Source organism: Phaseolus vulgaris, chromosome 9, assembly GCF_000499845.2.
Source record: "Phaseolus vulgaris cultivar G19833 chromosome 9, P. vulgaris v2.0, whole genome shotgun sequence".
Lineage (NCBI taxonomy): Eukaryota > Viridiplantae > Streptophyta > Magnoliopsida > Fabales > Fabaceae > Phaseolus > Phaseolus vulgaris.
Genome location: NC_023751.2, coordinates 37,323,638 through 37,338,496, shown reverse-complemented (window position 1 = coordinate 37,338,496; position 14,859 = coordinate 37,323,638). Strand labels below are relative to the sequence as shown.

Genomic DNA, 14,859 nt, shown 5'->3' with positions numbered 1-14,859 from the left:
TGTTTAGATAGGAGATTCTAAGAGTTATTTTTTTTAAGAATTTGAATTGTTTCATAACAAAATATATTGTTTGAGTAAGAAATTTTAAAATAAATTGAAATTCTAAATTTAAAAAATAAAAAATAAAAAATTTAGAATTTTATTAGAGAAATTATATTGTTTAAAGAAAATTTCAACCTAAAAATGTAAGAATTTAAATTTTTTTCATTTTTTCAAATTCATGTTTTTTATTGATAGAAATGTGATTGGTTTGATTAAGATTGAGATATTGTCGAAATGACTACTTTTCGATTGATGTTAACTATAATTTTTTTGTTGTTGATGTTAATAAGAATTATTTTGTGATTGAAGTTATTAGATTTTTTTTTTATATCACTATTATTTCTTCCTCAATATTAGTTAGAGTCTTATCGGCCAACGTTTTTTTATGAATGTGAATTAGAATTTTTTTAACATAATATTTTTTTTCCGATATTTATAGTAATTTTTTTATCATCAACAAGTATGTTATTTTTTTATTAATATTTTTCTAGGATTTATTTTATAATATTAATTGGAAAGCTTTTAACCAATGTTAATTGGGATTTTTTTATCAATCGGGAAGATTGGTCAGTTAATATTTATAAAAAAAAAGTCGACAAAAAATTTCAATCATCAACATCATAAAAATAAACTTGATTGATGTCAACATAAATAATTACACTCAAACTAAAAATAATCTCGTTTAATTGTTATCTAGAAAAGCCTTTGCAAATATAAAATGAAAAAATATTGAAGAACTTAAATCGAAAAAGTAACATCAATTGAGATTTACTACAAAAGATTATAAATATTGATATTTTTGAAATCTTTAACAATTATTTAGCATTTAAATATTTTATTTAATTTGGTAATAATTGAAATAATTTATCCAAATAGGAAAATTAAAATTCACTAAATTTAAATTTTTTTATCAATTTTTATTTAATAATTTTCTAGTAGTGATTATTTTATAAAAATAGTTTGATTAGTTAAACTAATTCTTAAAGTGCATGAATTTGGTTGAATTAGGTTAAAAAATATAGATAAATATTTGTGAAGTAAAGTATAAGTTATAATTATAGCATGATGGAGGTAGCAAGCATATACTAAATAAAGTGAAGAAAGAAGAATTGATTTGGTCCAATTTATAAGCAGTTAAAGTGCAGATGGTGTTCCCTAGCATATATTTGTGAAGAGAAATGAAAATTGACATGCATTGTACTATTTGTTCTTAGTGTTCCTTCTCTTTCCAACAATACTTATCCTTTCTTAGGTTTACACCATTCTTTGTTTTCTTCTCCACCTTCACTAACACTAATCATAACTTCAATAATATCATTCCATATTTATACCCAATTTTGTGTGACCAAAAAAGGAACAACATCACAACTTCACTCACACCATTACTTTGGACCCATTATAATAGTAATGCAAATTCTCCCACCAACATATCAATTCCAATCTGATTTCCATTAAAATGCATTTTCTTCTTCTTATGGCTAGATCCAATTTCCTGGTCCATATGGAAAGGAAAAAAGAATTTCACGTTCTTTCTTTTGGGAAGGATTAGAAAAATCCTATTGATTGCAATTTTCTCCAAACTTTATGGAAAAATATGAAAAAAGAAAGGCTCGAATGGTACAATCTCGTCGTCACTCCAAAATGAAAGGGACGATCTCGTAGTTCTTAGTCTGTGATCTGTGAAATGATGAAAATTCCTTTAAATGAAAGGAGGTGTAGATAAAAAGACTTCCAAAATCCTTTTTTGGAATAATTTTTGGAGTATATCTCTGAATTTAAGAAATTATTTTTCATAATACATTTTCAGATTGTGTTTTTGATTTTTTTTCCAGAATGTATTTTTTGAATTTCGAATTTGTAAATCTGAATAGAGAATAATTTTTAAAAAAAAATTAGAGATGATAATTTATATTGTACATGAAAAATTTGCCTAACAATAATCCCCAAATGGGCTTTAAACAGAAACCCATCACAAACATGGGCAATGATTAATCGAGTATTGCTTTATGCACCTCCATATATTCATGTTGCACTTTCATAAAAATTAAAATTTCAATTCTAACCATAAAAAATATGCATTTTGGATTGTGAATTTATTTAATTTAAGCAAATAAATAACACAAAGTAAAAAATATTTATATGGTTTAGAATAGAGTGTTGGTGGGATCTTTATCTTTTACATAAGGAGAGCTTTTACCAATGGAGGGATGATAAACAAATATGAAAGCCCTTTGTTTAAATAGATAATGAAAATTGTTTAAACAAATAAAAAAAGTGTATTGAAAACTGAATAACATAACAAAATATAAAAGAACATAATTTTTTTCATTAATTATGTTTTATCTCAAGTAGTTGGTTCTTCCAATTTTTAACACTGAATACTAGTTAACTTCATTTACTCTACAACATACTATAAATAGTAAATGAATAAAATATTTTAAATTTTTATATAATCTATTTAGGTTAAATGTTGATAATTCATAATTTCCAAAAATTGAACTTGTTTAATTTAGGGATGATACAAATCAGTAAGATGTGTTTTTTTAATATAAATAAATGTATGAATACTTAACATTCTTACAAAAAATAAATAAATAAAGATGTTAGTGGTTATTTAAGTTATATTAATAATATTTTAATTTTTATGAATAATAATAATAATAAAAAAATCTATAAGAATCTTTTCCCACTGTAGATTCATCAGTGAGGCGCTAAAATCCATAAGTTATTTGGCAATCACCAAGCACAGTCCAATTCGAAGAGAAAAACGTAACAAGATTCAAGCTTTTCACCTTCTCTGAGGTTTGAATTTCCTCATCTTCATACCCTTTTCGCCACGCGGTTGAAGGATGGCGAATGCCGCGGAAGATTTCTCCCAATTCGGGATTTCAAAGGAGGTGAATAGCTTTTACCCTTTCTTTTCATGATGCACTCTTAAAATGCACGCGTTTTGGGAATTAGGGCATTCTATTATACGAGTTGTTTTTCAGGAAAAGGATAAGCTTGTTGGGGAAGTGATTAGGTATATGCTTTTCAAAACGTATCATAATTCAGGGTGCCCTATTAAGAGAGAGGAACTCACTCAAATCGTTACGAAGAACTATCATCAGCGTAACCTTCCTACCTTTGTTATCAATGAGGCTAAGGACGAGCTTTCCAAAGTATTTGGGTATGAAATGAAGGAGCTTCAAAGGGCTCACCCTTCATCCAAAGCCCAGACAAGGTTATCTCAACAAAGTGAGCATTTCGCCTTTTCTTCTTCTCTTTTCAACCTATTTATGGTTCCGTTAGGATATAGCTTCTCCACCACTACTTATCTTATGAGTATGCTAAAAGAGAAATGTAATGTATGGATGCTTAAATAAGTTACTTATCTGAAATTTGTAGGTGTTGCATTGTTACATAAATTCAGGAACTTTATACAGAGGTTAACTGTTAAAACTGCTTAAGTGAGTGCTTAACTTAAATCATGTGAAATTCTGTTAATACAAATGTTATCTTTGTTTGGTTGAGAGAAGAATTAGGTACATGAGAAAAGAAAAGAAGGGAAATAAGTGTGAAAAAGTGAAAATAAAGGTGTTTGGTTGAAAAAAAATAGAAAAGGAAAAATTTAAATAAAAAATAATATTTATCAAATAATTATGTAACAGATTGTATATATATATATTGGGATTCTCCATTTACACATTTCATATTCATATTCACCCTTATATTATATTTTTAAATTAAAATAATAATAATTGTGGGTTTTTGAATTATGTTTATCCATTGTCAAGTTCAGGACCAGTTATTGCCTTCTTCAATTGAAAGCAAATATGGATCTACTTCTATTCCATGAATTGATTAGTATACTACTTAATACCTTTATAATCATCCTACTCTCTAGTATATTGCAGTTGCTGTGGCTATATGATGTAAATTATCATTTGGACTTTGATGATTTGTGTCCTGAGAATACTTTTACCTAGTAATGGATAGAGACTACTCAGACTAGAGAATGCTTTGGTTTCATTTGGCATTGTTTTCTTCTATATTTAAAAAACTGTAGATACATATTGAGGAAACGAGTAAATTTAGACTGAATTGTTTTATACTTGTTCAAAGCTGGTTGTGTTCCCAGGAGTTTCCAACAATATTTTAGTTGTAGCCAACTTCATTTTCTTCTAATGGTTTTATTATGTTTATTCTTTCAGGTGGTGCAGATTCAAAATCATACACTCTCACAAGTCAACTTCCTCCTAATGTATATGAAAAATATGTGGTGGATGAGAAAACTGCGCATCTATCTGGATTCACTTTTGTCATAATTAGTATTGTACATCTTGCTGGTGGCAAAATTCCAGAAGGTATGGTATTGTTAATTTAGTGTCACAATGCTAAAATTGTACATGTGTATAAGCATATGCACCTTGTAAACTTATGGAAGTCAATGATACTACCTTGATGTCTCTAGACAAATGTTATAAATACAAAGGTTCTGCTTTCCTTTTCATTTTGCTTGTTATTGGCCTAAAACTTGAGTGAAAGTTTCAAGGGCAATTTTGATGCTGTCTTTTTAACAATGGAACTCCTGGTGAGGGTACTGCAGAAAATCTATGGAGCCAATTAAGGAGGATGGGTTTGGATGAAAATGAAGGAAGTCATCCAGTCCTTGGAAATGTTAAGCAAGCATTGGAACTTCTTGTTCAGCAAAGGTGAAATTTGTTTAATTGATGGATTTAAACTACGAGATTTGTCGCATTTTGTGACACTTCTGATTTCTAGTGACAAGCAATGTTGCAGTTATTTATTCATCCTTTACTTTATAGGTATTTACAGAAAGACAAAGTTAATGGTCCTGAAGGAAGTACTGTATATTATGAGCTAGCTGAGAGAGCTTTAGATGCACCCATGAGTGACAGGGTGAAGGAACACATCTCTCAGGTAGTGTTTTGGAAAAGTAAATTATATAAGTTTGTGGTTAGTTCTTTCTTTACAAAAAACATTTAACTCAATTTAATGTTGGCCAATAATGGCAGATTGAAGATACAGTTTCATGAAGGGTTTATTCATTAAGCTCTTAGCACACAAGGGTTTATGCCTTAAATTTGACCAGGGAAGTTTTTGCAATAAGTTTTTTTTTTTAATTTTAAAAGGAGGACTTATTTTGATAAGCTGCACGAAAAACTTATTGAAACAAGTTATGATTTTAGGGAAGTTATAAGCTATTTTTTAAGTTCAAACAAACTCTTCATGTCTTCCAATTTCCAAATGCTACGTGAATGTCTGATGAACTTCTTTTTTGGGAGCTTTAGTTGCTGATGCATGTTGCTATATAGTATTTATTTGTTCCTGAACACGGTAGTAAACAGCTGAGGCAAATTGAACATTGTGTGGAGCATTATTCAAATATTCATTGCAAGACCAAGGTGGTCTTAAAATTTTTTTGGCCTTTCTTGTAGCATTGCAGTGGATCCTAGGCAAACAGAGAACAAGTGATAACTCAAATATAGTTTAGTGTATGTTTCAAGTTATGTAAAACTTACTGTTTCTGATGAAACCATTGCTCTTGATCGTTGTAAATATCATGTACTACTTTTAGTTTTGAATAATCCTATTATTTTATTTGTGCCTATCTGACACATGGTTTCTCTTGAAGATTGTGCAGGATAATACTTCAGTGGGTGCCGCCTAAGAGTTGCTAGCTCTTTGTTGACTCAATTGAGATGTAATTATGCTGATAAAAGAATAGAGACATTGAGATACGAACATGGTTCCAATTGATTACTAACTTTAAGCCCTAAACTCTTCAACAATCTCTCCATATCATGTCTTGAGCAAAACCTGCTGATGTTAAGATCTAGGTTCAGATTTGTCAATGATTAAAGTTATGTAAATTTGAAGCTGATTGTGTATATAACAAAAGTTAAGCTTGATCTTATTTTATATATTTAGTGTGTTTGGTTTCCGTTTTTTTTTTTTTATAATTTTAAGTAGCTTTTATTTTGTAGTTGAGCAAGGTATTTAACTGAATATTTGTATTGTTTTGGACCAACTTTTGACCTGTTAAGGTCCAATGAGTCTATTCTAACCTATGAGTGACAGAATGACATGGATTAACGTACAGATCTATTAGAAATATATTTTTTTCCCCACTCATCATTGGGATTAAAAAAATCACACATGTGAGTAAAATCTGTCATGGTAGTGGAATCTGTCATGTGAGCCTCTAAGTTTGTAGTAACTATAGTAAGATAAAAGTTAAAGATTGATTAAGATGTTAAAGTTAAAATGTGTATTTATAAAAGAAGTAAAGCTTGAAATTTAAGACAAAATAAAGCTTCAAGACAACCATAATCACTCCTCATATATCACCTAAAGTTATATTATTCATTATAGTTTACGGATTCTTATAGTTTTACAACATTATCATATATGAAAGGCAACAACACAGACAACTCGTACATAATCTCACACTTTTCAATCAAATAAAGTGATAGAAACGACACAATGGCTGAAGAACACAGAAGCACCACAATCCACACACCAAAAACCAAAGGGGTGGTCAGTTTTAGTTGTAATCAGGATTAGCCAAAAGATAATCATCAACAGCCTTGGCAAACACTGCAGACATCTCCTTAGTAGACTTCAGGAACTCTTCTGTGAGTTCAGCATCTCCTTTTGTGTAGTATTTGCGTGTGGTCTTCACAATGCATCCTCCATCAGGGTTTGCCACCAATTTGTACTCATTAGACACCTTCTCCAATGGCTCTGTGAGAAGATTGCCTTCAACTATTGTGTAGTGATACACATAGTTATCTTCATCGACCACATCCACCTTTTGCTTCACATACCCTAATCATATTTATACATAAGAAATGGATTAGTTATAGCACAACATTGATCATCATATATATTCTAAACACACGCAGCATCAAATAAGGACATATAATCCATTAAGAGCAATTTATCATAAAAATTCACAATGTTTAATCAAATGTAAATTCATGACTAGATGATGCAATATTGCTAGTGAAATGCAATGACAAGAACATAAGGAACTTAAGTATAAAGTTTATTTCAAAGATAAACTCAATTAACCTTCAGGAAGACTGAACTTCTTAATGGTTCCTGGCCCTCCATCTCCTTCAATGATTTCAACACTTTTAACAAAGTTTGGTAAAGCTTTGGGAAAAAAATTGCCAGAATCTAAGACAATGGCTTTGTATAGTCTTGCAGGTGCCACTGCAGAAACTAGATCGCTTTCAGAAGTGAAAATTCCCATGATTTTTTGACAAAAGGATTAGAGCAAGAAATGATATGAAGAAGAAGGATTTGGTTTGCTGAGAGAGTGAGTTTGTTGATTGTGGATATGGCATTTTATATGGACATGGGAAGTGGGAAGTTCCCCCAATACGCAAACAAATTAATGTTCAAATTAGTTTGAATCTCTATAAACTAACTTGCATAAATGATAAATTAATTAATGAAACAGTCAAATCTAAACTTTAGAAGGAACCAGCTTCTTCTTCTTCTGGAAGACTTTAGCAGAGAATATAAAAATTTATGGATGATATTGGTGAATTAGTCTATGGAATAGCTTGATTACTATGGATTAATTTATATATAAGCTGATGTACACATAAATTATTTAAAGTATAAAGCAAATTAAGTTCTATCTAGTTTGTACTTAAAAAAAAAAAAAAAAAAAAAAACTTTATCTACTGGTTTACTTAACCACATTGATTTTGTAAGAAGAAAATGCTACCTGTACAAATCAGGTCACTTTGAATTGTTTTTATGATAAATAAATGAGTCCTTGTCGATATTGTTTGAATATGAAGTGATATTGTTAGAAAGTATTAGAATTGACTTAATATTATTTGTTTTTTTAAAAATTGAATTTATTGAATGGGAGATGAAGATGAATAAGTATATATTTATCTCTTTTCTATCCATATATTCACTTTTGCTTTAAATTATTAAAAAATTATTAATTTATTTTGATATATATATGTGATTATAATTTTTTCACTGTAAATTGATATTGAAGAGAGAAAAATTGTATTCTTTTAGTATTATATTTTTAATAATATCATATTTATTTATTAATTTTTTATTTGTTATAAAAAAATTGTTTAGATAGATACACACAAACAAAGAAGGACAAAAACAAAAACAAACAGATTGAGTAGTCACATTAATATGCACATTGGAGTTAAGGTATATTAAACTCAATGAAGGAACTATTAAGGGATTAGGGGTTTAAATGTGATTAAATTTCACATGGAGTAAAAACATAAAAGTTGAATAATATATAAATAAAAAGATGCACAAGGTCATTGATTTAAAAATTGGAGTTGGAAATAGTATAATGGTCTTTTATATAAATTATTTCTCATTATTTATTGGTATCAAATCTTTGGATTGATTACAATAATGTAGAATTAATATAAATTTAGTTAAATTAAAAATATCTTTTACTTCTTAATTATTTTCGTGTATCTTTTCAAAGTGGATATATACAATTATTCTTAATTTTCGTGTCTTGGAATATAGGTGAAGGGCATTGTGCACAATACTATCATTAAAGGAATTTTAAAGATAAGATGGAAAAAATGTACTGATAAGATCTTAATTATATGAGAAATACAGTTAAATAATTAATTTGTTGCCAAAAAATTAAATGACAATCAATCACACATATCATTGTTTTATTTAAAAAAATTAAATAAAATTAAATTATTATTAAAATGATAAAATATCCTAAACTTAAAAAAAAAAATACATTTAAACCTTACTTTCAGGACATTTTTATTATCTCACTAAGTTTTTAATTTTTAAGCCACAGAGTGTAGTGTTTTTAGAGTTCAATTCATAAAATTACGCTAATAATAAATTTTGTAAGCATTATAATTTTAAATATTCGTTATTATAAATCTATAATAGAGGTGTAGTGATTTTAGAGTTCAATTCAGAAAATTACAATAATAATATTTTTCCAATTTGCTTGATAAAAAACTCAAGTTTTAAAGATGAAGCTTGACTATTATATTTAACTTTTTACTTTTTACTTCTTTGTTGTATTCTTTATTCCTTTCTTGATTCTTGAAGTTAATTTTATCCATTCCCTATCTTTCTCTTCTATTCTTTATTCCTTTCTTAATTATTCAAATCCATTTTATCCCTTTCTTTCTTCTAATTTCTTATTTCCATGGGGTGACTTGTAAGATAAGGAAGAGGGTTGATCTATACATTTCTTCATAAAATTATTATCCTACTATTATAGGAAATAAAGATATTAGTTTGATGATTTTATTACATTATGAAAAAACTACATAAAACATGTCCTTAGGAAGATTTGAATTTGATTGCATTTCTATCTTATTTCGCTCATACATTGATTAATGAGGTAAATAACTCATTCATATACGAAATCAAATACCACTATAAGAAAATAACTACATAAAAATCAATTTTAGATACTAAAAATAATTAGTTGTTATTGTGACTAAATTAGAGACCATTTTAGAAACTAAAAAAAAATTATTGGTTTCTAAATTAGTTTCTATTTTTGATAAATAGTTTCTATATTAGTATTTAATTAGCAATCAAGATTTTTCTATCAAAATTAGAATCTAAATAATTGGTAGTTAAAATCTTGGTAGCTAATTAGATACCAATTTAAAAACTATTTATCAATATTAGAAACTAATTTAGAAACCAATAATTTGTTTAGTCTATAAAATGGTCTTTAATTTAGTCACTATAGTAACTAATTATTTTTAGTCTCTAAAATTAATTTTTATTTAATAATTTTTTTTGCAGTTTACTACTATAAAGTTCTGATGAAGTACATGAGTTAAAAGACCAATCAAGAAAAGAGAAAGAAAGTCTTTCGTATTTACTCTTAACCAAAAACTTAATTTGAAAATAACAAAATCAATAATTAAATTATATTATTTAGTATCTCTCTTCTAAAAAAACATTATTTCTGTATGAAAAAATTGACCAAAGTGCTGCAAATCAAATAATCTATATTAGTTTTTTTTTTCAGCTATAACAAATCATAGTCTCTATATTATTGATTATAGTATTAGTTGTAGTTGTAGAATGTGATGTATTGTTCCCACTGAAATCAAGTATTAATTGAAGCTACATGCATCACAACCAAATAAACTGTAATACCCAAAATAACAACATAAAATATAAATAAATCTTTATAATCTTTCTTTCATGAAAACATGGCATTTGATATTGCTGGAAGTGGGAATAATTACTATTATTCAATAATTAGTTTGAATGTTTTTGGAGTAATCTGATTGATTAACGAAAAGTCAAAATAAACGAGTGATTAGTTTATATATAAGTTTATGTAGACGTTTTATATCATAATATAATCCAAGCAAACTCTATATTGTATCATTAATTAATTAATATTATTTTTATCGGCATTAATTAATTAAGATTATTAAATATCCTTTTCTTACCTGTACAAATCAGGTCTATTAATTAATTAATTAAACTTCTTTTAATACAAATGTAATAACTACTTAGGTACTTTGATTATGTAATCAAGTAATAAACTTAAATTAAGAGTCATATGGTGTATGGTTTTTATGTATAATCAATAATTATAAATGGATTGGAGCATCTCAACTGCTCCCATTTATATCTTTTTTTTTCAATTTTTATATATTATTTTTTAATAAAAAATGGTGTAGTTCTTGTGGCAAACAACATGATATATGTTTATTCTTATATGCGTTTAAATAAAGAATTATAAATTTTTTGGTACAATACTCTTGCATTCATAATTTTTTTTGTCTTTTATCTTCTATTTGGTTTTATGTTCTCTTTGATTTGATTAGGCTGTGGAAAGTAGATATTTGGTTTGTAACGATTTAAAGAAAAAGTGAATGAAAGCGTAGTTTGGTTTTAATAAAGGATAATAGATTTGACTAGAAAATTAATTAATATACGTGATTGAATAATGAAAGTTGGTAGATTATTTTTATTATAATGCCAAAATTGTCTTTATTTTTTTTTTAAAATGTAAGCATTTCTGTAATGAAAAACTAGTTAGGAACATGAAAATAAATCATTTTTAAAAACATTAATTATTTTAAAATATTATTTATTAATTTTCAATAATATTTTAAAAATCCAATAAATAAAAAAATCAAATATTTAATATAATAGAAATCAACCATTTTTTTTTCTCATTTCATTTTCTTTTCAAAATTTTCTTAACAAATCCTTACAAATCACTTACTTGGTGTTTGTTTCAGTTTCAGGATTAGTGAGATTTGGAATCTCAGAAATAAGATAATTTTTAAAGAAGAGGTGTTGGAGGGTTGAAAATGTTTGTTCTTATTCAATCAAAAGTTTGGTCATAAGTTATCTCTAAGGTGCCGTTAGCTTATTTTTTTTATTTTAACTGGTGTCTTAACCATCTAGTTTGCATGAATATGATTTAATGATAATTTTGTGTGTTTGATTAATCTTAACTGTTTAACTAAATGTTGATTTAAGTCTTTGTTTTGTACTCGTTCAGAGTATAGTTTTTTACCAGGATTGAATTATTCTAAAGTGATTCTTATTTATTTAATCTTTATTATTGATAAAATAAAATACTACAAATCATTGCTAGGAAAAAAAAAACCTTAATAACCAGAATTATAGAGTAATATATATATATATATATAACATGATGGTTGATTGCAGAGTTTGAGAAGAGCAATTGAAAGAAAGAATAGAAAATGCAATAGTATAAGATTCCATTGCATTATAATATATATATTTATTGCAGAATACAGATGGAAATCGACATGAACACCAACAAGAGACGTAGATTTTGGATCACACGAAATTCAGGAACACCATTGTAACACTTAAGAATGTTACATAAAACAAACTCAGAAGGAAACGAAAGCAAAGCAGATGTTGAAGAAGCATAGATGGATCTAGTATTCTGCAGGGTTTGCCAACACGTAACTCTCAACAGCCTTGAAAAAACCAGTTCCTCTTGCCTTTGACTCTTCGAGCACTGCCTCTAAGAGAGGTGCATCGCCTTTGGTGTGGTATTTGACAGAGACCTTGGAGATGGAGCCACCATCAGGAGCAGCCACCACCTTCGTCTGAAGTGTGATTTTCTCCAAACTTTCATGCAACCCTGGTCCTCCCACTATGCTGTAGTCGAATCCCAGGTTTGCTTCGTCCACTGCATCGATTCTCTGCAGCACAAAACCTGTTACGCCACCTGCAAAAAATCATAATTTTCTTTACTTACTTTTCTTTAAAATCTAACTTTTTTTTTTATCAGTAAAAATAAATAAATAAATAGAGTTATTTCAAGAAAATCCTTCTTAAAAATAACTAAAAAGTCTACCCGACAAAACTTTCAGAAAATCTATCTCATTTTCTAACAGATCTCATATAAATTAATAAATTAAAAGTTTAAGACATTAATCATAATACAAAAACTTACCCTTCAAAAAGTTTAATATGATAAATTTTACTATTAAAAACATTCTTATTCTTTGCTAGCTTGAAATCAGTTTCTAAAAAGAAAAACTTAATTTTGAGTTTTATCTATAGGTTTAGAGTTAAATTTACTTTGATCTTTTGTTACTAAGTAAGAAACATATAAATGTACAGTGAAGAAGAGTAACTTTGATCATAATTATTTTAAATAAAACAATCTGAATTACATGTATGTATGCATAATCAAAACAAACCCTTTTCAGAACCTAACTCAAATTCAACACAGAGTAAATTTTAAATCTAGTTAAATCCCATAAAATTGATTTATAAAATGAGATTTGCACATACTTATAGATATGGATCTGCAACACTCAATTTGTAACGAACATATGCTAAAAGTAAATATTAGCAAAAAAGAAGTTAACATTATTAATTTTTTTTATCAATAAAAGAAAATAAATAAATATGAACCACTTCAAGATGGTCAAATCCTTATTAAAAAAAATAAATCTTAACCTTAGTCTCCTCTAAATAGGCCAAAATCCTCCATCTAACTATTAATAAAACATCAGAAACCTCAAAAACCAACTATAGTGTTAACCAAGAAAGTTAAACATCAAATAACCAAACTCATACAGACAAAAGGATTAAGACTCGTGTTTTAAGAGAAATTAACATTATTAATATTTATGTACACTGACCTTCAGTAGCTGTTAGCTTCTTGATGGTTCCAGGTCCACCATTTCCTTCAATAGTTTCAATGCTCTGGATGACAGGAAGAACCTTTGGGATGATTCTGTCTGAATCTTTGGTCAGAGCTTTGTACAATATTGCTGGAGCCAATGTGGAGGAGTTCTCATCATCGTGAGCAAAAACACCCATGATCGATAATAAACACACAAAGATCAACACAAATACTAAGATACAGTAATTTAATTGGATGCAAAGATTGTAATATGGAATAGGGCACAGGGAGAGATGGTATTTATAGCCTCACACCAGATACAATTCCTACTCATAAATGCTACTTAATTATCTTAACAACTTCACTGTTCTTGGTGCTCACCACGATGTTCATTTAATTATTGGATCATGCAGTATTATTCCATGTTTTATAATGGGATTAGGAGAATGAAGACTAAGAATTAGTCAGAAGGTGGAGTAAATATGAGTATATCTTATTCTCTACACAAAGTGCTACCATTAATAATGTAGTTTTTTAATGCTCTATGAATTGATTAAGGTTTTATCTATTGTTAATGATCAAAGTATTCAAAAGAAAATGTCAAATAGTTCATTGATGATTCTTCTCTTGCATACAGATCGATAAACCCTAACTTGCATTCAAACTTTTTCATACAAATTAATTTATGAAATTCTAACTTTTCTTTTTAACTTATACTGTTTGCTTTAATTTAAAAAAGTTTTACTTAATTTCTTAAATATTTAGAAGTGTATCCAAACATATTTATAATACCATAGACGGCTTTATTTTATTTTTTTCAAATAATAAAGAAATGCATTACTGATGAAATCATGAATTTATTATAGACAATATACTTTGTATAATCTGTAATAAATTGATGTTATTTTTTTCCAGAAAATTATATGACTCCACTTTATTTTTTGGGTCTAAAATTTTTAATTTTTTTTTTTGTAAATTTAGCTTGTGTGTTGTCTTTGCCTTTAGATTTAATCTACGATTCAGGAAGAGTGGGTGGGATTAAAAAAGTGTTGGATTATATATATATATATATATATATATATAGTTAATTTTCTTCTCTAAAGATTATATTTTATTAAATTAATTATGAAACTTTAAGATGTGATTACCTATAAAAAAATATGTTTAACTCATGAAATGACTATAATTTTTTGGGAATTAAATAATTGTTCATTTTATTTTACTTGTATGTTGTCTTTACTATGATAGATACATCTAGAATTAATTTTAGTGTTCGGAATGATTCAAGAAGTTCGATGCCACCAAACCTTAAAATAATAAAAAAAAGATACTGAGAAATATTCTCACTTTTAAAAAAAAATAGTTGCTTTAGTCAACAAATCTAAATTACTTAAATTAAAAATTGGTTAGCAATATTAATTAGCAGCTGCATGCTCGCAACGTAATACCCCTCGATAAATATCACATTTAAAAAAAAAAATATTTTACCATGATCTTTATAATCTAATAAAATTCAAAAGAGTTTCATTAAATAACGCAAATCCAAATAAAATTTTATTATACACGAATAAATTTTCATAAATTTTGTATAATAATAATAGTAATTAATAATATATCCTATTATGCAGAGCATTCAAATTTTGTCATTAAACTTTTCGACTTAGTCC

At 27.3% G+C, this 14,859-nt stretch overlaps 3 protein-coding genes across 4 annotated transcripts; 1 reads left to right on the top strand and 2 right to left on the bottom strand.

Moving 5' to 3' along the window:
• The first annotated feature begins 2,744 nt into the window (after nt 1-2,744).
• On the top strand, nt 2,745-5,989 carry LOC137821987 (uncharacterized). Of its 2 annotated transcripts, none has more exons than XM_068626826.1 (6): nt 2,745-2,939; nt 3,033-3,279; nt 4,236-4,388; nt 4,631-4,736; nt 4,851-4,965; nt 5,681-5,989. In XM_068626826.1, exons 1-6 carry the CDS (start codon nt 2,892-2,894, stop codon nt 5,714-5,716), a joined length of 705 nt encoding a protein of 234 aa, XP_068482927.1. In that variant the 5' UTR covers nt 2,745-2,891; the 3' UTR covers nt 5,717-5,989. The 2 variants fall into 2 exon arrangements, with proteins under 2 accessions (XP_068482927.1, XP_068482928.1); XM_068626827.1 differs by having other exon boundaries at nt 5,061-5,989.
• Nucleotides 5,990-6,390: 401 nt separating this feature from the next.
• Nucleotides 6,391-7,397, bottom strand: LOC137822705 (major pollen allergen Bet v 1-A-like). Its single transcript, XM_068627652.1, has 2 exons — nt 7,123-7,397; nt 6,391-6,876 (listed from the first exon to the last, which is right to left on the bottom strand). Exons 1-2 carry the CDS (start codon nt 7,304-7,306, stop codon nt 6,593-6,595), a joined length of 468 nt encoding a protein of 155 aa, XP_068483753.1. The 5' UTR covers nt 7,307-7,397; the 3' UTR covers nt 6,391-6,592.
• Nucleotides 7,398-11,764: 4,367 nt separating this feature from the next.
• On the bottom strand, nt 11,765-13,594 carry LOC137821179 (ABA-responsive protein ABR17-like). The gene is made up of 2 exons (XM_068625649.1): nt 13,209-13,594; nt 11,765-12,283 (listed from the first exon to the last, which is right to left on the bottom strand). Exons 1-2 carry the CDS (start codon nt 13,387-13,389, stop codon nt 11,988-11,990), a joined length of 477 nt encoding a protein of 158 aa, XP_068481750.1. The 5' UTR covers nt 13,390-13,594; the 3' UTR covers nt 11,765-11,987.
• Between the last annotated feature and the right edge of the window lie 1,265 nt (nt 13,595-14,859).

What these genes read in the sequence shown, in the direction of transcription:
- LOC137821987 (XM_068626826.1), top strand. Translation starts at nt 2,892, where the DNA reads ATGGCGAATGCCGCGGAAGATTTCTCCCAATTCGGGATTTCAAAGGAG. An exon ending in GAACTTCTTGTTCAGCAAAG is followed by an intron (nt 4,737 to 4,850) that starts GTGAAATTTGTT and finishes TTTACTTTATAG; the next exon opens with GTATTTACAGAAAGACAAAG. An exon ending in TGAAGGAACACATCTCTCAG is followed by an intron (nt 4,966 to 5,680) that starts GTAGTGTTTTGG and finishes TTTCTCTTGAAG; the next exon opens with ATTGTGCAGGATAATACTTC.
- LOC137822705 (XM_068627652.1), bottom strand. Translation starts at nt 7,306, where the DNA reads ATGGGAATTTTCACTTCTGAAAGCGATCTAGTTTCTGCAGTGGCACCT. An exon ending in GAAGTTCAGTCTTCCTGAAG is followed by an intron (nt 6,877 to 7,122) that starts GTTAATTGAGTT and finishes AAATATGATTAG; the next exon opens with GGTATGTGAAGCAAAAGGTG.
- LOC137821179 (XM_068625649.1), bottom strand. Translation starts at nt 13,389, where the DNA reads ATGGGTGTTTTTGCTCACGATGATGAGAACTCCTCCACATTGGCTCCA. An exon ending in GAAGCTAACAGCTACTGAAG is followed by an intron (nt 12,284 to 13,208) that starts GTCAGTGTACAT and finishes GATTTTTTGCAG; the next exon opens with GTGGCGTAACAGGTTTTGTG.